The sequence below is a fragment of the Lepeophtheirus salmonis genome, chromosome 3 (genome assembly GCF_016086655.4).
Source record: "Lepeophtheirus salmonis chromosome 3, UVic_Lsal_1.4, whole genome shotgun sequence".
NCBI classification, from domain to species: domain Eukaryota; kingdom Metazoa; phylum Arthropoda; class Copepoda; order Siphonostomatoida; family Caligidae; genus Lepeophtheirus; species Lepeophtheirus salmonis.
The window spans coordinates 9,279,075-9,301,703 of record NC_052133.2 but is presented as its reverse complement, the minus strand read 5'-3'; the positions used below and the strand labels follow the sequence as shown (position 1 = coordinate 9,301,703).

General features: G+C 35.5%; 1 protein-coding gene and 1 long non-coding RNA gene across 2 annotated transcripts; one reads left to right on the top strand and one right to left on the bottom strand.

Annotated features, from left to right (window-relative positions):
• Positions 1-1,063: 1,063 nt before the first annotated feature.
• rno (PHD finger protein rhinoceros) lies at positions 1,064-11,952 on the bottom strand. The gene is made up of 6 exons (XM_040708086.2): positions 11,015-11,952; positions 10,439-10,948; positions 10,074-10,361; positions 9,829-10,002; positions 9,680-9,771; positions 1,064-9,578 (listed from the first exon to the last, which is right to left on the bottom strand). The coding sequence occupies exons 1-6, from the start codon at positions 11,174-11,176 to the stop codon at positions 1,274-1,276; spliced, it is 9,531 nt and encodes a 3,176-aa protein (XP_040564020.1). The 5' UTR covers positions 11,177-11,952; the 3' UTR covers positions 1,064-1,273.
• A 4,363-nt stretch (positions 11,953-16,315) lies between these two features.
• Positions 16,316-21,513, top strand: LOC139904911 (uncharacterized). The gene is made up of 3 exons (XR_011779188.1): positions 16,316-20,711; positions 20,764-20,903; positions 20,967-21,513. It is a non-coding gene; the product is annotated as an uncharacterized lncRNA (long non-coding RNA).
• Positions 21,514-22,629: the final 1,116 nt, after the last annotated feature.

The window sequence follows — 22,629 nt, the reverse complement described above, 5'->3', positions numbered from 1 at the left end:
CCCGATTACATGATGGTATAACCTTGTATTTCTATTAAACTTGGATATCACCAATGTTGTAATATAATAATGCATTTTAAGACGAAAAAATTGCAACTTGTACACAAAATATAAATTATATATAGTGATGTGTGAGTCCTTATTTATTCGGTCCAGTCCAGTCTTTGGACCGGTTCTATCAGTAGAGATGGGATTTATGTAAGAGCGCGAGAAAATGCGGGGACGAAACATATGGTATTACTGAATTAGGAGCCTTATTAATAACAACTGACTGTTAAATGTTTTTGGGAGGAGAAAATGAATCGGTACAATAAAGAGGAAAACCTTCAGATTTAAAATATCATTAGTGCGGGGAAAATATTATGATTATAATTAAATTCATGTATTTTTAAATCAATTTACACCCAAAATATGTGAGAATTCTTTTTTTAGAGGGAGATCTTTACACCCCCACGACTTATTAAATAGTGAACAAAAAAAAAGAAGAAAGAGCACACGCCTCAACCGTTTTTCCTTTTCTAATCGCTATTTTTAGTTTTTTCTTTGCAGTCTTTTAGACTGTCATTACAAGAGCTGGTTAAAAAAAGAAGAAATAAAGTTGAGCGACCACATCGTTGTAGAACTGCACTGAACTGATGTCCTAAAAAAGGACATAGAAAACACTAATTATATGGACTTAGAAAAAGTATTTAGGTTTCATCTGCATAGATTCGTTTATTTCTGTTTTATTTTTGCTAAGTATGGGTTTTGTTACTGGGTAATGGAAAACAAAATAATTTAAATCAGGTACAGTGAACTGAAAATAAAAAACTCAATAATGACGACCTGCTCCCTGGCTCTAATCAACTAATATCAATACGTCATTAACTGTATTAAATAGGTGTGTGTTTATTATTTGTCATTAAAAAATAAGGAATGAAAAAAAATATCTTCAATTACTATGTATAATAACATCATATCGCATGTTACTTCATAGCGCGCTGCATAAGGCATTTATATAATGATTAATATGTAATTAATTATATCGAGGAGGACCCATAATGAATGACTTTCACACAATATATATATGTATAGATATATATAAATGTATATGTATATACGAATAATAGTAAATAGTAATAATAATAATTAAAAAAGGCTCAAATAATAATTAATAAAAATATTGAAACAATCGTAATAATGATAATAATAATATAGTTATTATAATAATTATAATATATAATAAAACAATAAACAACTAAAATAATATGTTGGGGTTTGTTTGTTGGGCGATTTAAATTTTAATCTTTATTTTGGGGAATTTCTCAGTTTGTTGTTTAAACTTTCGAAGTTCCGAAGGATCGTTGCTAGAAAAGTCATAACTATCAATTCCGTTAGTCCCAATGGAGGAAACACCTCCAGACGGCGCAGTTCCCGCAGCCGCAGCCTTACTTCCTTCCTGCTCTCCTCCCTCACTTAGGGAAGAAACTTCTTTACTAAATTTAATGACTATTCGAGGGGTCTTTGTATTGGGACCGTGAGAGGCACCACTTCCTTCTTCTTTTTTCCGTTTTTTACTGCGTCTCTGTTTAACTGTTACACCCGTGGTTGTCGCACTCGTCTCCTTTGAGCGAGTAGAATCAATATCACAATTATCATCGAATGAAGAACGTATCTGTTCAGCAAATATCATGTGCTGAGCCTTCAAATCATTCTCTGGTGGATCAGGATGAGGAGGAGACTCTGCCAAACATTTCTTGGGAGGTTTCCCTCGTGTCTTGCGTGCATTTTCCCTCTTGTCTTCCTCAGATATCACTTTGGAAGCCTCAAACTTAGGTTTATATTCCTGATCTTCCTTAGAAGAAGATCCACGTCCTCGCTTCTTCTTTGAAGATTTATCATCGTATTTTGAATTTTTGTTCTTCTCAGGAAACCCTGTGAAAGCACCTCCTTGATCACTCATTCGCTTCCTTTTTCTCTCTAAATTGGCTTCTAATTGGGGTTGATAGTCTGCTCGAGTGGGCACTGATGTTACAGATGCCACAGCCTTCGGCATCTTGATAATGTTCCTCACAGCCGGTGGAGGAGGTGGCATAACCTGAGAAGTAGAATTTGATAATCCTGACACTTCAGAGGAGGAGGAAGTAGCAGCAGTTGGACCATTATTCGACGGAGCTGGATAGATATCTTGACCATAGTATCGATTAAGCAGTTCTTTTTTACGCATACGCCGGATATTTGATGTATTATGACTATCTGACGTGTTGACTATCGAAGGAAGTGGAACAGAAACAGGGACAACCGTTTCTGCAGCCACAGGTGGTTGAATACCTCGAAATTTCATTTTCAAATGTTTGAGTCTATGAGTTGAATCCTCACTGGGTTTAATAGTTATGGAGTCAGATATCTTCTCAGGCAAAGGGTGTATGGAAACGGGCGGAGATGATGTAGATGTTCTGGCGGATGAAACTGAAATAGAAACATTAGATAATATTCCAACTGAAGAAGCCGGAGCTCCAATATTACTCTCAAATGGTTTTATGACTACAGCGGGAGTTGAGAGCTTATGAGCATTGAGTCGCTGCTGGTCCAACTCTTCCCTCAGTAGGTCTAACTCAGACTTTTGTTCATCTGGAGCACTTGTTTGCTCTGAGGTCCCCCCACTTTCTGGACGAGTAGTCATATCTAGAGGTTTGAAGATTGAATCCAATCCAGTTTTTGCATCTGGATGCTTATTTAAAAGTTTTTTGGCTAGCGAATCAATCAAACTACCCTTCTTTGTAGGAGAGTGTTGGTTTGGAGGAGGGGAAATTATTATTTTCTTCTGTGATAAAACTTCTACTTGCTGTTCTGAGTGGATTACTGAAGACATTGCGGCTGATGATGATGATGACTTGAAAGAGTCTTCTTTGACCTCAGATTTTGAGCTCTCGAAATCATCTTCAACTACTACCACTGACCCACTTACTGATCTTTTCTCTACTATGATATCCTTATGTTTTTCTTTGATAACTTTTCCTATTACAATACATGGGGAGGATACGTGTGATGAAACATGCTCTTTGACAGGTTCTTCGCGCTTTTCAACTAAGGACCGAGATGGAGACAATGAAGTTGGTAGTTTAATTGAAATGGGTATTAAAGGAGGGATTGGCTCTTCTTTTTGGGTTTTAATTGTATCCTTTAGTTTATCAATGGCTGGAGGAGGAAGAGGACTTGGTTTTGGACCTAATTTAATTTTTAATTTTGGGATAGCTTTGGGTAGTTCGGCTTCTTTTTTAGTGACCATGAGAGCTCCAAGTTTCAGTTTAGGTAGAGGGGGTTGTGAAATGGGAACCACTTTTTTAATAAGAGGTAAGATTGGGGCTGATGCACTCTCTTCATCTGAGTTAATTTCGCAGTAGTCCTCTTTTTTCTTAGAGCGACCTCTCCTACCAGGTCGTGGAGCAGGATGTGCACGACCTCCACGCCCACGTCGTCCACCTTTTTTGCGAGAAGGCGGCAACTTTTGTTTTAGAGGTTTACTATCTTCCTGCTCATCAACATCACCATCGCCACCAAAGTCATCATAAAACTTTGAAGCATTCTTAGATTCCTTTTTAATTTGGGAATCTTCTGAAGCTTCATTGTTTTTCTGCATGTATATGGGAGTAGTGACTACCTGCTGCTTTTTACTTTGTTCTCTAAGGGATTGAAGACTTAGTTGATCAGAATCTCGTGAAGAGTCCATACCAAAGTCATCATCAAACTCATCCTCGAAGTCATAATCCGTTCCAGCAACAGTTCGGTGAACTTTTTCTAAAGCTTTTTCATCTATGGTAACAGGTTTACTACGAAATCGAGCACCCCTGTTAATCCCTGCACTAACAACCCGCCCTTTATTATTTCGTGTAGTCCTTTTAGTATCAGAGGCTGATGAGTGTACTGGTTTAGGTGTTCGAGGGGCTGATGATGAGGTGTTGGTTAAGAGAGCACCAAAAATATCATTATTTTTGGAAGAAGCATTGAGCTTGATCTTCTTTTGAGTATGAGGAGTAGAAGATGGCGTAGTGGCAGGAAGTGGGGGAGGAGGGGAAGGTAATGAACTAGTAGTAGTGGTGGTTGTTAAGGTAGGTGTAGATGAATTAATAGTTGAGGATGATGGTTGAGATCGAGGAGTTTTGCAGGATAGAGGAAGACTTGTTGAAGTCTTACTACTGGGAGCAAAGTCATCAAAATCATCATCGTCGTCATAGTCAACTCCACCTTTATCATTGTCGAAATAATCATTTCGTTCTAAATCTGACTGCTCTCTTGACTCGGATTGTGATGGAGTACTTTTAATATCCTTAACCGACTCAACCCTTTTAACCAATGCCTCAAAAGTTTTATCAGACGAGGCCTGCCGTGAACGTAGTCTTTCGGAAACAAAGTCTTTATTATTGCTGTTAGGTGTGGTGTGAGGACCTTGAATAGGAGAAAAGGTATGTTGTGGTGTTTGAGGATGTTCACTTGCGCCAGATTCAGATTCTCTTTCACTATTGGGCTTCCAAGCCGGTAACTTGGATACTGCTGCAACGGTTTCCAAGAGCTCCTTAGAAATACTAAAGCCATCATCTTTTCCCGTAGAGGGCTTACTGGAAGAGGAGGGTTCAACTTTGTTTTCTGATTTGCTCACTTCGAGGTTACTTGCAGCAGCAGGAGCAGCAGCATGAGAGGATGAAGATTGCTGTTGTTGCTGTGGCACCTGTGGTTGACTAACTTGCTTCTTTTGCTTCAAATTATCTTTTGAAGGCCCAGTGTATCCAGGGAGTTTTTCTGGAAGTGTTGCAGTTGGAACCTGCAACACTTCCGCCGCATTATTGGATTCCTGCACTAATTGTTGTTTGGACAGATGCTGCTGTAGCTGAATATGTAATTGGCTTTGCTGAGATGATGAAGATGAGGAGGATGCTGTATGACTGAGATCAGAAGAACCTTGTTGTAAATGAGGAGCACTTCCACCTCGAGGAGACTGAGCAAGCCTCTTTGGAGACTCTCTTGATATTCTACGAGTCTGTGAAGTAGGAGGAGTAGTGGAGGAGGAGGAGGAAGAAGAAGTAGTTGAAGGTGGTTGAATATTTTGTACTTTTGACAGAATTTCTGGATCCATTGAAGCAGGGATGTTTTGATTTTTTAAATTAGTATTAGGGGGAGTAGGGGTAGGGGTAGTAGCGCTGTGATGCTTTGAATGAGCATGAGAGGAGGAATTGCTCATTTGCTGCTGCTGGGGTGGTTGTTGTTGGGGTAATATTGAATGTTGTTGCTGTTGTTGTTGCTGATATTGTTGTGCCATCACCATCGCCATTTTATTTTGTTGATTGAGCCAAGAGGACTGAGATCCTGCACGAGAGGATAATATGTGTTCCAGTGCCTCAAACTCTTTTTTAGAGTATTGATAGCTCCCAGGAGCCGCTGAAGGATTAGATGCATACTGCATGTATTGCTGATGATAATTAATGGGGGAAAAAAAATCAAAATTATCCGGATACTTTTGCCCTCCATAAATATTTTTCATGGATTGCATGTGAGCAGCATACTGCTGTTGTTGAGTGTTGGCGGCGGAGGCACTTCCATAGCCAGCAGCAGCAGCAGCGGACATCGTACCCAACTTTCGCTGATAGTCATAGATATAACTTAAAAAAGCATCATTTTGAGCAGCTCCCATTCCCAATAGTTGACGATTAATTTGATCTTGTTCATGAAGGCCCCAGGGTTGTTCATGATGATGTCTCATATCCTTGGAATGAAGATATTGCTGTTGTTGCTGTTGGAGTTGTAAGTGCTGTTGATATTGTTGTTGAAACATTTGTTGCGTTTGTTGTTGTGTTTGCTGATGAGAAGAAGGATGAGCTGGAGCTGGAGGAACAACTCTTTTGGGAGGAGACTCTAAAGAAGGTGGAGTCACATTTGCCGCTTGGGAATTGTCGTTGGAATCCACCACATGATGATCTGAGGTAGAAACCGCAGCGGCAGGGCCAGAAAACTCACGTTGACGTTCTGAATGATGACCCAGGGCCACTGCTGCCGCCAGCGCATCTTCTTCTCGTGTGTCAGGTAAATGACAAGGAGTATTTTGAAGACGTTCTGAATTAGGCGCGGATTCAGGTTTATCAGAGTGAACAGAAGCTTGTTGTGATTGAGATTCTTCAACACGGATTGAAGAGGAAATACTTTGAGGAGAGGGAGTCACTTGATTAGGATCCAGAGAATCAGATCTCAATTTACTTTCTTGTTGTTGTTGCTCTTGTAGTAAAGACTGATCATAATCCTCATTTACTGGCAGAGAGTCTTCTCCCTCAAATATTTTTGAACCATGTTCAGAAGAATGATTGAGAGGTGTTGGATCTTCTCCTTTTCCTTCTTCTAAAGCTATATTTTCATTGACAACTAAGCCCATAATTTTATTAGGGGGCTCACAAGATGTATTATTTTCACCATCATCTTGAGAGGAGGAGAGGGGCTCTCTCTCAATCACAGTTTCTAGGCTCTGTGTCGAGGCTGTGTTACCAGACTCCGTTTGAGCAATTTCAGCACTAACATATCCTTCATCCGTTTGAATTTTTTGCTTTGATTTGTCTTCAACAATAGTTGGTGGTGGCAATGATAAAGAGCCACTCGTCGCTGCATCACTCACGACGAGAGATTCAGATGTTGAAATAACACTCTTCTTCAGATCGGTATTAAGAGCAGTAGGCGACTTATCCGAAGGTGGTAAGGGGGTTAACTCATCGCTCACGATGTTCGTATTATTACTATTACTCCTAGACCTAGATACACTTTTTCTTGTCGTTTCTAAGCTCACTAAATCATTTTCAGATCTCTTCGAAGAAGTAGATAATAAATTAGCGTCATCTTCAGTTATAGAGGACTTAAAATCAATCAAAGGTCTGTCTTGGCTTGAATCTTGAAGAAATGTTTCACTCCTATTAGATTCTCCATCACTAATCATCTCACTGTCCCCAATCAAAGAGTCAGAAGGAGACGGTGATTTTGATTTGAGTTCTTCTGGTTCAGTAATGATCTCAGTCTTTTTAGAAGAAATGGGATTTAGCCTATCTTGGACAGGTAGCTCCTTTTTAGGTGATGAAATTAAATTATTGTCTTTGGATAAGGGTTTAAGAGGAGGAGGTGGAGATGATGGAGCAATAATACTGTTTTTGTCTGAACTAGACTCATCTATAGAATCCTCTTTTTCACCTGATATGGTAGGATGTTGGGATTTATCACGATTTAATGACATCGACGCATCAGAGGAATCTACCTTTGTAGTAGATTCTGTTTTTGGAGACGGAGGTTCCTTTTCACTGTCAGAACTCGAATCTGAACTTGAGGATGAAGCACTGGAGGAATTATCTAAAGGAGGAGGGGGTTCAACCGAGGGAGGGGAAGGTACTCTTGGAGGTGGGGAACAAGAGCTTTCACGGGGTGTAACTTTCTTCTCAGGAGGTTCAGGTTCTGGTTCGGTTTTTACATTCACTGATTCTTTTGAGTCTTTGGAATCTAATCCTACATCCCGGAAAAAATCATCTAGTTGGGATTCTCGCTGACTTAAGAAGGCAATTGCACCTGAAGACAATTTCTTTTTCTCATCTTTCTTCCTTGATTTTATTTTTCTAGGACTTTTGGATGCTGACAACGCAGTGCGACCTTTAGGACTTTTTGTTTTAGTAGTGCTTCTCGAAGGCAAATCCGAGTCCTCATCTGAAGAAGAATGTAACCTGGAAGATAAGGGAGCTAAAAGAGAAGTATCTTTTTTACGTGGTCGTCCAGGACTCTTCTTAGGAGGCGGAGAGGCAGCAGCAGTGAGGAGAGCTTCTTCTTGGCTCACAGATAGTGGTCGATCTGAGTCTTTGAGATAGGCATTTGCTTTTTTTGCAGCCTTCCTTTGTGGAACAAAGCCAAAGTCATTGGCTTTTTTACTTGAGGACGACAAATGTTCATGATCTGATGAATCAGACTTTTTATGTTTGTGTTTCTTGGTACTAACAACACTGTGAGAGGAGTCCTTCACTAAATTTGAGGCAATTGAGGAATTGGATAAGAAATCAAATTCCTCATAAGCTTGAAAACTATTGCTAACAGTCTTTTCTTTGCTACTATGATCCGAGGTTCCCACTTTTAATTTAGCAGAAGCCTTTCTTGCAGCTGCACGCTCTGGAACTATCATTGGATAATAATCCTTCTTTTCCGAATTAGATCCTTTTTTAGAAGGTACTTTTTCGGTTGAAGATTTAATCGAGCGAATAGGAGACTCGGAAGACGATGATGCCGAAGAAGAAGATTTCCTAGAACGCTCTTTTTTCGGCGAAGAATTTGATCGAGATTTACTTTTATTATTACTGGTTTTGTGGGATTTATGTGAAGGCAACTTCTCTTTGGAATTATTACTACCGGGAGCAGTACCACTACTACCTCGTTCACTACTCCGAGTAACTTCTTCAACAGAAAAGTCTTTCATGGCTGCTTTTGTTCTAAATATGGGAGAAGGAGGACGTCTATCTTCAGATCCTGAATTAGAATCTGAAGTATAAATAGCTTGTTCTTTTTTCTTGGGCGAGGATTTTATCACTTTCTTCTTCTTTGATATCGAGTTGAAGAGCTTATCATCATCATCAATACTACTGGAAACATCCGTTAAATCCACGTCTGAGTGGTGTTTACTATTATTATTATTATTATTGTTAGTAGTAGAAGTAGAATGTGAAATATTGTTCTTTTTGGATCCTTTAACTTTAATATTCGCACTTGTATTAGAAGAAATCGCCGATGATTTTTTACTAATCTTAGATGAAGAGGATGTAGCTTTCTTAGTCTTGGAATTATGACTATCTCTTTTTTTTGCGGATTCCTTTTTACCTGGAGAGCGAGATGGACTTGGATTTAAAATATCATCAATTTCACAAGAGCTGTTCTCTGAGAAGATGCACTCATACACAGACTGATCATTATTCACTTTGTCCTTAGCACCGCTTCCTCCTCTTCGAGAATGTTTAGGCGTTGAAGAAGAATTGAATAATGTAGAAAACTTATCCCTATAAGGATTGTCCTTGCGACTATTTGCACAATTCTCGGCTATTTCTCCAGATATTCTGGATATTATAACTTCAAAATCATTTTCAGTATGAACTTCTGCTTCCGAATGAGAAAAAATACGATCGTACACAGTCGGCCCATGATTAGCCTCGAGGATAGCTGACATATCAATTAAACTTAAAGCGGAATTATCTTCATGAGCAACAATATTTAATTGTTTTTCAAGAATTTGCTCGCGAAGCTTAATGAAAGAGCGCTGGAGTTTCTCCCTCCGAGACACCATATAACACAGATTGCGAACACGTTCTAAATCTTGTCTTATATGTACGAAGGATTTAAGTTTTTCTCGTTCCGACTCCTCGTCATGGTTAGATAATAATTCGTTTTCTTCGGTGCGTGGACATAAAAGATACTTATTTCCGTTAGCTCGACGCTTAAGTATCCAATATCGAAAGATGAAATCCACTACTTCCTCGTCAATGTTCGTTTTCTTCACCGTGGAATTGATGTCAACGTTCTTGTAGAACTCACATATTCTAACAAGCCTGAAAGAATATAGTTTATTTAAATAGTAGTTAATTACTCATTTACTTTTGCATATAATCTTACTTTTGTTGCCGACTATCACCCCCGCGTTCATTAGAACCTTTTTTTTGAGAGTCCACTTTTAAAATCTGATGAGTCAGAGTCCTCTGAATCCTTTCTTTTCTGATTGCGACTATGTTTCTGACAGTATGACTAAAAAAAAAACCAATTTCAAATGATAGTAAATAAAATCTCACAAAATATTCTTACTCTTAGTTTGACTCCATCTTCCGCATTCTCATCCACAATTATTGCTCTCATTTCTAGTCCACTTTTAAAAGCACAAGTTACATGATAAGCCGTCTTGCAAGTCTTAACGGAGCACTGAATACAACAACCAACACGTTCTTTGCATAAAACACAGGTTAAGTTCCAACGACTCGTCTAAAATTAAAATAACATAATAATGATGAATTTATTTTTCTTTAAAAACAAATATAAAATAACTCTCATACCGGTATACTTGAAATCTTGGTGATGGGCTCCATTTTTTCCACACATCCTATACTGACTTCTGGAATCCAGAGAGCACAAGATACATGGGCCCACTTTCTACCGGAGTTTGTACACTTCATGGCACCTCCTTTATTGGGACACAATTCACATTTGGGTCGAGCGCCTAAAACACAAGTGCGACATAGCCATTGTCCTGACGGAATATTCGTAATTCCATAGCAAGCTTGATGGACACATATATTGCACTTGTCACAGAAGACCATTTCATTACATTCTTCTGAGTCCGGCTAAAAAGGATACAAGATGATATCATTATTAGATGGAACCAAAAAAAAGAGAGGGGTGAATGAGGGGGATAACTCACGGATCTGCAGACATCGCATAGAATAGTATCTTCCTGTTCTTCTTGATGTTCATTATTTTTTAATGCTGAATGTATTTTATCACTGCATTGACGCTCAAAATGCTCCATACAGGATTCAAATTCAAGCTCACTGACAGTATGTAGACCAGCAAGAGAACGCTCTCCATTCAAAGCTGTTAACCAACGATGATCCGTTTCATCCATATCATAAGAGCAAACCTGTTCAGCTCGCAGCACCATGGGCGTAATTTGATAGACTTCAGAATTATAAACAGTGGAACTTCTGGAAGTGCACATTAACTTTTTGGGGAAGGCAAAACGATTGGCGGAGGCAGGGGGGTTAGAGAGACGCGATACTCTAGGGACGGGAAGTTCTTCGGGTTTGAAGGGCACTTGTACACCTTTTTCCCAATCTTGTTTCCATGTATCCGTAACGGTCCAGTAATCGTCTGGTGTGAGGGGCTCATTATCCGGGAGTTTCATGGCGCTAATTAAATCTTTACGGAACAACTGCAAAGAGAGAGAGAGAGAGAAAGTTATGGGCTGATGAGAAGGGAGGCTTGAGGCTTGATTTACCGTCTCCGCCACGGGACTGTAGGCTCGATCCCCTCCTCCCCGAGCCTGGTGAGACGACGAAGAGTAGGATGAAGAGGAGGGATGAGGTATATGAGTGCGGTCCTCCATATCGGAGCCACTTTTGTCCTCCTTGGGGCTTGTTTTCCGACTGGAATGCGTCATGGCTTGTCTGAGGAATGCTTAAGGCTGCTCAGAAAAGGCGTAGGGGATCAAAGGCGTCGAGGGGCCTGGACTGAGGGACAGCACTTGGCAGGAGCAAGGAGTCCGCTTCAAGGGCCTACTCCACTCCAATAACAACATCCTCCTCATTCAAGTCCCTCTCCAAATACACTCCCTCACTCGAGTCCCTTCTTCCAATCTCGGGACGCACTCACGCACTCCCGCACCACTCGGATCGACAACCAACTAGTCAAACTCCTTCTGTCAACACTCAATCCGCACGCAACGCTCCAAACATGCAATACACACATTCAAACTCTTCCAAGGGGACACTCTTTACATTACGGAACAATGGCTTTCACGGATACGAACGTATCCTAGCTAATAACACACTTATTACGTCCTTAGTTTTGACCTTTTTTTTTTTTTCTTCTTCTTGTATTTTTCAACTTCGATTACTATAGTAGAAGTAAAGTCCTTTTTTTTTTTCTTCTTCTTCTTTTTCTTCTTTTCTTTTCCTTTACTTCTTCTTCCTTTACTTCTTTTTTATCTTGGAATAAGTCGATGAATGCTATACTTATACCTATATTCCAAAATAATTTTCTTTTCTTTTCCTTTGCTTTATTTCTTCCCTTTGACAGCTGATGGCTTTTTTTCTCTTTACTCCATTCCCTTCGTCTGCCAGACTTTCAGTCCAGCCACACCAGCTGCTGCTCCCTCCAAAATCCGCCTTCTAGTCACGTGACCTATTCATCCCTTCTCACTACTACTATGAACTCACCGAAAGGAAGACAAATTTTTGTGAATACCCCCTCCCCCTCTCTTTATTTCTCTTTTTCTTCCTCTCTCACTTACTCAAATTATATACTTTTACACACACTCTCTCTTCTTCCCTATTCATTTCATAGTCTCTTACTCATCTCTTCATATATCATCAAGTTTTCATTTTTTAAACCACCTTTCTCTACCCCTTACTCTCTCGAGAGAGACATTAGTTAGACATTCATCTCCAAAGGGAAAGTTCCTCTGCTCTTCCTTATCGCCTGGACATTCCGTCTATCTTCTTTAGATATTAGGTTGGATATCTATGTAGGAAGAAGGACTTCTTTACAGCATCATCCGAAGGCCCATATTGAGTCTTAAAGAATTTACAGTATCCGCATTCTCATTATTATAAAAGTAGTTCCGTTAAGCTTTCGTGACGTTACAATTTACTTACGTCACTTCTTTGAAGTAATCATTATCGATTCAATTTGTACTCAAGGCCCAAAGTTTCCTTTAGGTCCTTAACAATAGGTGTTTTACCAATTTGAATTATCATTAATAATTTCTCCTTTTATAAAAAATTCCGTTATATTTTATATTTATAAAATGGGCAAACGTTAAGGGAATTATCATAGATCTGAGTCGATTTAATGGATCTTTCGTATATATATATGTTTATATTATGTTCAAGTTGTAACCAAAAAATGAGATGGAATCATTTTATACAAAGGATTTACAGTACTTCTTGGGATGAGGATAATGCAATAATTGAATATTCCATCATAGATGATCGATATATTAATGGGTTCCCGGTACTTTTGCCTTTTTCCCTTAAAATATAAATAAATGAAGTTTGTACATCGTTATTGTTTATTTTTTGTTAAAATTGGTGTCTCCTTAGAATTTTTTAATCAAAATATGTAATATTTATTCATATAAAATGCATTAAATGGTTGTTTTCTGTTGGAATAACGATGGAATTATGTTTTTGCCTCATATTATACTTGTTCGTCAATCCATGTGTCTTTTCTTACATAAATAGTCCATCACGTCGAATAATAATTAATAACGGGGTAGTCATTAGTACTTCCTCTGTTCGAATCTTTGCCCTGTTTATTTATTTTTATACTAACTTTTTTAACTATTTTGTTTCTGGTTCGAAATCATGGCATAGTAAGATTTTGATAGTATATATATATGTATTGAAATTTTGGGCATAATTCTATCATTATTTATTTATATTTTAAGGCAAGATGTCCTGAGGCAAAATAGCACAAGGTGAAAGTATCTAGTGCCATTTTTGACTATTTTAATTAGTGTTGTATTCGTCCTTATTTAAGACACAAGACTGTAGTTCCGTCCAGTTTTGTCCTGCATATCAGTCCTAAAAACTTATTCAGTTGGTCCTTTGTAATGTCCCCCAACTTTATTTCTTCTTTTTTAATCAGTTAGAGTACTGACAGTATTAAGGAACGGTACCAAAGACCAATAGGATCGATTCTAAGACTGGAATGAACTGTACTGAATAAATTTGGAGTATTACAACACTAATTTTAATAATTACTAAAATATAAGCATTCTGTAGCATATCATAAAGTTCAAATGTGCATGGGTAATATACATAATATAAATATATAATCATATAAATACATAATAACCATGTAAGTTATATAGATTTAAATGAAATGGTTTGCTCAATGTATAGTTGGTTATTAAAATGACGGATGTTTAAATTAAATGAGACATTTTAAGACGAAGAAATTGTAACTTGTACATTATATAATATATTTTTTAGCTCTCATGATGAAAAGTCATATTATTATAGGGTACTTTTTAGCCCTATCCTCTGTAATAACTTTCTTCTTAGACAAATAGTTACAGATCACCGAGTACTGTCAACGTACACAGAAAATTTCACCTTAATTGCATATTTCCACTCTATTAGTATAGTATATATTCAATATCCATTACCTGAGCCAGAACCACCTTTTAGACTATTTCAATGTAAATGTGAATGTTCAATAAAAATATTTTAATGGTTGCAAATTTGTAGAAATAATTTGGAAATGAAATGGTAATGAGCTTTTTATTTCATAGTTTTTTAAAATGAGTTCTAAAAATACAGTTTAGTATCATAATTTAGTTATGTAAAATAGAGTTTACGTAATACAATGAAAATGATGTAATTTGATAGTAGTTACCAGAAATGGGGAAAATATGAAAATGGACGACATTGAAGATGCAACCTGAAAAAGTGTTTATTTTCTAAAGCTCTTATAATTATGCCTTTATTCTTGAAGAGAGTATAAGTATAAAGTAGTCACTGTGAAGAATGATTATTTGTTCTGGAGTTATAAGTATATTAGTTTAAGGATTAGAATGGATGATCGATATTGAAGTAATTCCTGCCTATATGATTGCTAGATAAGGATCAGGATTTGTGTTTATATCCTTCCGTCTCATAGCTGCTCACAACTAATTTAAGGAACTCACTCAACTGTTCTCCTCTCAAACATCCCTCAAATTGTCTGAGTGTCAATTCATTTATATATATACTGATTGATTTTCAACTAAACTGTTAGTTTATGTTCTGACTCTATAAGCTACTTTGCAAATATTGCATTAATGAGGAAGAATAATTAAATCAGTAAGTCATGAACTCAAAGAAAATTAGATGGATGGCTCTAAATAAGTATTATATATAATATGGCAATCATTGATTTTGAAGGAAAGCAAAGACAAGAAAAAATATTGCGCAGTTATTAATCATATTACGAATACTGAATAGGGCTTTAAGATAAGTGGAATACAATTTTCAATACATGTATAAGCATTTTACTGATTATAATTAACTAAATCGAAATGTTAATCTAGCTCATCGTTGGGAAAAAAAAACTTAGTCCTCAAAATATTATTGAAAAAACAATAATTATTTCACAAGTAATTCCATAACTGAAGCCTGATGAAATATTTTTTAGGTGCTAAATGTCAAATGGCTTTTTCTTTAAAAAATGTTTGAATAGTTATTTTGATCAAATAAAAATGAAAATTCCTTTATCATGCTAGATTTGTGCAATGCTGTCTTTTTGATGGATTAAGGACGATAAACGTAGGATAGTTAGCGAAAAATATCTAATTCTTTCCATTATAATAGTTAATTTATTGTCTACACTATGAAAATAAGATTGTATAACAATGTAATAATATATTTATAATACATTTTAGGGGTCTGGTAAAGATATAATAAAACTAGGCATTAGAGGGATATATTTTTGATAGAGGGTAAAGGTCTAAGTCCTTTGATTTGTTGGTCCCATTTTGACATCAATAGTTCACTATTTTCCTTAATATTAACGCAAAAAGAATTTTTATTGTTATAAAACTTGGTTGTCTAGGCCCCAAAAATTGTTAAAAGACTATAAAAAAGAAAAAATCTAAAATAAATTCAAATTTTCAATAAGGAAAGAAAGATAGAGCCCCTTAAATTTATCTTTGCCTCAAACCTGCTCAGGTTAAAACGACCTGCGGCTAGGGATATACAAATAATATTCTGAAGGTCTGCCAAATGGAAAGAACATTTGAAATATATTTTCTGAAAATAATTTTAAGATTCCCTCACAAAGATCTAATTAGAAAAAAAAAAAAACTTTCGTAAATGCACTCAAATTTACCCATGACCTCCCCTGTGAAAATAATACCACTGGTTTCTACAACGGGTAAACCACAAATTTCAGAATAGACTATTTTTTCCTTTGGTTATTGATAATTATCTTAAGATCAAAGAACAAAAATTGTATCTCAAACCACAAGAAATGATGCTAGATTAAGTGCAGTTTTTACTAATTCAACGTTAAAACCTTTTATTAAGCAGACCTTTCCTCTGAGGCCGACCGGCCCTGTTTAATAGGTTGTTTTGGTATTAATTTCTCTCTCTGAAGGAAGAATTTTCGCCTATCTTTGGTGTAAATTTTAAATAAAAGGATAATAAAATAAATACGAAGGAATGCAAATATAGTTTAATATTTTCCCTGCACTAAGGATATTTTCAATGTAGAAGGTTCTTCTCTTTATAGCAGTAGTTCATTTTCTCTCCCTTAGATCATATAACAGGCAGTTGATATTAACAAGGGTCTTAATTTAGTAGTACCATAAGTCTAGCTCCCGCCTTCTCCTTGCAGTTTACGAAATTCACACCCATATCTATATTTAACTACAATGCCTCCATTAATGAATCATTTTCACTTAATTAGCAATTTCCTTACATCATGAGGAGAAATAATAGAAATTTATATGTAGTAACGTCATTTATAGTACCATAATAATAAGTAAAACCAGGAATCTACTCAAGCAAAGAGTTGCATTTCCCTGCTTTGTTTTACAGCTTTACACAATCCAAAAAAATTAATAGTTCTTCGCAGCTATATGGAATGCCTCCACATATGGGGTGTGGTCTGAAATGTTTCACTCAGTATCGTAACGATGACAGAACTTGTAAATGAAAGCTAGTCATCTATCAAGCATCTGTTGGCAGTTACTCATCAAACTTTCACCCATTTTGGGCGCGCTATTGTTATATAACATTCTTTTAAGGGAGTTGATGTTAGTGTTTTGTGAAATTGACAAAATTGAGTATTGCTCTGTCGGTGCAGTTTAGGGACAATAAATCCGAGTTTTGAGGCCGATTAATTACTGTAAATGAAAATTGGATACATCATGATACACCCGACACAAAAATACAATCCAAACAGTGGACTGCAAAGTTTTTTGTCAAATTAAGAACAATCATTTTGCAGAAAAAAACGCCGAGTACTATTTGGACAGGTTACAGAGATGGGAGCATGTGTAGAGTTGCAAAAAGACTATGTTGAAAAATAATTTATAAAATTCAGGAAAATATCTTATATCTTTATTAGGTGAGAAACTTTTCAGACCGCCCTCGTATTTGACTTATAAATCACCCCTAATATTTGTTTTCAATGCCTATTCGACGTATGAGACGTTGAAACATGATAGTACTTATGATTTGAACTCAAAATTACCTATGAATATGTGGTATTTAAGTTGCAGTATTAAGTAGGCAAACGGATTGATGCAGGCCATCTTGCAGAGCCCAACTAGTTTTTTACTAGCAACGAGGTATTGGGGTAGCGTGGCTGTCAATCCCTGGTTATAAGTACACTTGTGCCATAAGTAGATCGATATTACAGCACTACTAGCGAGTATAATGGGTAACTCGGTACAGTATAATGATCATACTGGTACCAGTCCCAGATATGAGACAACATCCGCTATATTTACAAAAATTATAGTTACTGCACTAAAATAACTATGGGTGCACTAACCGCATGTGTTTAGAATACGTTTGATTACATTCAGTTTGTGTTCAATTTCTTTCTTCACAGTTTTCGAGTATTTTTGATCATATATTATTTTATTACGATACTTTATAAAATTATAAGACACAAGTCATTTTCACATGGTATTTTCCTGTATCTTGATGGAAATATTTCATACTTTTTTTTAATAACTTAGGAAAGGAATAACTAGTTAAATAACAGTAATTTATATTGATAAAGCAAAGTCTGTCGGCGTGTTTATCTTTTTGTCTGAATGAATATATGGAAACGAGTCAACGGATGGCCTGCATATGTGCTCCATGATGTATATCAAAATATCTTTAACTAAGAAATAGCAATGGTGTTGTATTAATGAAATATTGTATGCGTATGATATAATATCCAATGTGTATCCAGGGTACACTATATATTGTGCTCCCTGATGTTAGTGAGCACTAATAAGACTAAAAAAATCTTAAACTCTTATTATTCTTCTTTCATTCTTAAGGGCATAACACATAATATGAATTGATATAGTTATTAAGACTTTATGTGCGAGATGATCATGAAAAACTGATAGTAAGACTAAAGATTTCTTGGAGAATTATCTTTTATATTATTAGAGCAAAGTTTGTTTTTTTAGTCGACGCCTAATTACTCCGTGCAATCCCAGGTACTACCTCTAGTTACTGAATAAGCTTAAAAAGTGGTAATTCGAATTCATTCAGTCAACACACATAATATTGTACTACCGGTTGTAAATAATAATATACAAAGATCGTAATAATAGAGTCTAAAAAAAATATTGAAGCTAATTCAGACTCCAGAAATAGCACACAATTTTCAAATTTAAATTTATAAATTCCTACATTTCTTTAATTTTTATGCTGACATGTATTTAATATGATTTTATGTTTGATGGTTGAGCATTATTTTCTCAAAATTGTATCCAAACTTTACTAATTCATTACTACCACGAAGACGCTATATTAAAGATAGCCAATAAATAACTAAAAAAAGATTTTATTTATATTTAATTTCTTTATGTTAAAATTCTAAACTAAAATGATATACTATAAACTATAATAGGTAAACTTCTAATGTAAAACCTCCTTGTATACAACATTTTTAGATGTTTTCTGTCCATTTGATGTAAATATAATCAAACCTGCACCCCCTTTTTACATTCTTAAAAATGCAACATATAATTGACCATGTGAAAATACTGATTTTGGTAAATTTAAAGTAATTTTTTCAAACGTTTGACCTTAACATTTATTTATTGTCATTTTCATTGCTAACTTAATTGGGGACTCGTTTCTTATAAGTGAAAACGGAAATTCATCGCCACCTGAAGTAAGGGTAATTCTTGGAATAAATTCAATTATACATCCTAAGACTAACTCGCTAATCCTCTTCTTCCCTTTTTTTAATCCGTATTAAATATATGTTCTCCTTTTTCACTTAGTACAATAATTCATTTTTTGGATTTTTAATTTTTTTGGTAGATTTTGGAATCGACAACCTATATCATAAAAAAACTTTGAGACACGGGGAATCGATCTTGTTTTATGGAAAAAAATCAACTTATTAGCGAAAAAACAAACTTGTCCTCCAAAGCCCATAAATTTGGCCTGATCAGAATGAACCATAGCCTTACGTACGTAAATCATATTGCAATTCCTACTTTATTTGGACATTCTATGATAAACAACAACGAAATTTAATTTTATATAGTAAAAAACAGTTGATTATATTATTTGGTTAACGCTTGAGTCTTTGGTAGGAGTCCAATTCGAACGTTTGATGGCATTGATCCACCACTTCCTTCGATTGATGTCTTTTGGAAGGTTAAATATTTTCTTGGGGGACTAGCCAGGGGACTTTTTAGTCATAGTTGATCTATTATTACAATACACTTCACTAAACGTTGCCAATATGAAATATATATGGCAATTGATAAATATTACCTAATTATCATAAATTACTAAACTAATATATTCATTATCTCTTAGGTAAGAACGTTATGTTGTCGCTCTCTGTACAATAAGATACGTAATATCTTAAATAAGTACAACTTGATTTCAAATAATTACGTGTATAAAAAAATTCAAAATGGTCTCTTTATGGATAAATTACAGACATCGAAGCAGAAAGAGACACTTCTTTAAAATGATCTAACCCATTACGTAATTATAGAGACTTTCAGTACAACCAAATTTAGATGAGGATTCTTGCAGGCTCTGTCCTCCAAAGGGGGAAAAAATTCCAACATCCATTGGAGCAAATCTAAAATAGAAGGAAGTCAAAAGTCGTGACCTCAAAATCCAAAGAGATGAGCCTCATGTCACTAAGGGGCAATCGTAGGCTTTATTTTTGTTTGTGTTTTTGTTTAGAAAAAGACAAAAAACTTTTTGTAAAACATTTTGCGAAGTTTTTAATTTTTTTTTGCAAAAAAGCAATAATTTTAAATAATATTAAGGATAAAAAAATTCTTTGAGGGAGGCTACAACCTCTCCAGTCCACACCCTATGGATGCATCAGGCTTTTCTATAGTTATAATTAAGAACGTCTGAGAGGGATAATACTGAAAGTTATACGCCTCTTACCTGGTAGAGGAATTGAACAATGGTAGGAGGACCTTTCTCCAAGATAGTCCTCATTTACTCCTCAATCCTGTTAACTTTGACTCTGAGGACACAAAGATAAAAAGCCTTACCGGTTTGCCGATGGCATTCTATTATACCATTACTAAGGGTGATAATTTTGCTAAGAATAGAAAAGCGTGCGAGGAGAAGAGAAGAAATACTTATGGCATCATTGATTAAATAATATACATCTTCTTCTATCAATCATGAACGTTATCATTCCCGCCTTTATTATTCAATATTAATATAATATTAGATAATGATAGTCGATAGAGAATTGAATAAAATTCCTAAAATAACGTATCCTTCTGTCTGGATCTCTGGAAATGGAGGCCCAGGAATTTGGAAAATACTTACCGAATGAGAAACAGATGGTTTGTCGGATTTGTCGATATAAATGTGCCTTTAGTCCCCTGTCTAGAATTAAACGCCACTCATTATCCTCATCTCATAATAAGAGTATCGATATTCATCTATAAAATCAATTTAACGATGAATACATCAAGTCAGACTTTCACTCTGATCTCACAACGATGCTTATTGCATGTAATATAATCTTATCCATTGCTAATCATCTACGTTAAAAAAAAAATAGGGAGAAATACAAGGGTAAACATATCCCTTCCCGAGGAACCATCATTAAATTAATGGAGGATGTTGTTACTGATGTCATTTATAGAAATACATATAAAAATGTTTTGAGTCATCCACACCAAATGACGATCAAGTTATCAGTAAAAAGTATTTACGAATATCGAAATGGAACTCTGAATTTTGTACTATCTCACAGTAAGTATTCAAATTTTTTTAAATCTAACCATAAAATATGATTCTATTTTAGCTAAAAATATCAAGAATTATGATACACAACTCAGTAAAGGGCAAAAACAACTGCTTAAATGGTCACAACAACGGGGGTAGTAGCTTTGGATGGTTTGCAACTAGTTTGTCTGAGACTAATTACTTCGCTTTAAGACTTGGGTATGATAATTAGGTTTTCCAATATTACATAGTCAATAAATATTACTTTTTTCATCACTAAAGGCTTAGCTATGGTTGATGGGCTCCAAGAAATGGTGTTCAGAAAACTCATAAAAGACAAAAACAACTGTTTAAATGGTCACAACAACGAGGGTAGTTACATTGGGTGTTGCATTATAATTAACAATTGTGTATATCCTTCATGATAATAGTATGTTGTTATATAAGCATACCTAAATAACGGGGGGAAATCTTTTTTTATGCTCTTAATAGGGAGTAATATCGCCGGACATTACTACATAATTAGCTTTTGCTCTAAATCTTTACGATTAATTTATTTCTAACATTTTTTTATTAATATATTTATTGTCTAATTTTATGATTTTGACATTTACTTTATTATTAATAATTAGTTACATCTCATCGGTAGAGATATATCTATCCTGTGCACAATTGTATATAGCAACTTCCACATGAAGAAGAGGGGTGATTATCTTTTTGATTAAACTCCATGTCTCGCTTGTGTATTGCAACCTAAAGTTATGACATATTTAACTGACTTCCTATGTTAGAACAAGAAAAAATTATCTGGATCAATCTATTATTTCAATTTTCTGTATTTATAATTATATGATTTTAATTGTTTAATTTTGTATATTTAACTTAAATATTTAATGGTTTATTTTTTAGTATGTAGATTATATTTAATAAAGCCTTCTTTTTTAAACTTTGAGCTTCAAATATATTTCAAATACTCTACTTTGTCGTTTCATTAGCTATTATTCTGAGAATAAGGTTCATAATGAATTACAATTTCATGGAGTGTGACGTTTTCAAATCTACTGTAACGGATACAAAACGTCGAAGTCAATTATACGTAGTATATCTTCATTAAACATTTTGCTAATAAATACATTCGTTATACCCTCAAAAATCATAGTAAAGCAGGCAGATGATAATCACATCAGTATTTTAAACAATGATACCATATGTCTTTTTTTTCCCCTCCTCCTTGCACGCGTTTTTCTCTACAATATTATCAACTATAACCATTACTAAAGAAGGTATCTTTGTAAATAAAAAATTAAGTTTAGCGATTAGAAAAGGAAAAATAGTTGTTGCGTGTGGTTTCTTCTTTTTTTTGTTCATTATTTAATAGTTTCTTCGTGGTGTTAACTTTTCCTTCCAAAGTATGCACTATTGCCTTTCTTTGGTGTAAATTGTTTTAAAAATCTATAATAAAATAGATGTATATGAATTTAATATATTTCCTTGCACTATTGCAGCTGATAAACAGAGTCTCGCAGATAAATTTGGACCAAGTTTATGGCCTCCAAGATCCATAATTAATTGTTCTAGATGATCCTTTATTTAACATAAAATGAGGATGAGACAATCTTGAATATTTTATATTCTATGTGTTCTCCTCCTGCTTCAAGAAAAGCCTCCACACCGGATCTGAAAGCTTTAAAGGAATTTGAGACATCCGCAGCGTCTATAGATATGACCACAGATCACTCATGGATGACTTCAGGGCATCCACGGAATTATTGTATGTTGCACAGACCTCCCCCTCCAACCTTCCCTAGAGATAATAATCACAAAGATGAAAATCGGAAGAGTTGGAAGGCCAGGTCATGAAGTCCTCAAAATGAGGCACATTTTCCTGTAGCCATTCCTGCACAATCTTGTCCTTATATGCGGGGGCGAAGTCTTGCTGGAAGGT

Excerpts from the sequence above, each read along its gene's own strand:
- rno (XM_040708086.2), bottom strand. The coding sequence starts at position 11,176 with ATGACGCATTCCAGTCGGAAAACAAGCCCCAAGGAGGACAAAAGTGGC. Across the intron at positions 10,003-10,073 it reads CCAAGATTTCAAGTATACCG|ACGAGTCGTTGGAACTTAAC; the intron begins GTATGAGAGTTA and ends TTTTAATTTTAG. Across the intron at positions 9,579-9,679 it reads AGTGGACTCTCAAAAAAAAG|GCTTGTTAGAATATGTGAGT; the intron begins GTTCTAATGAAC and ends ATATTCTTTCAG.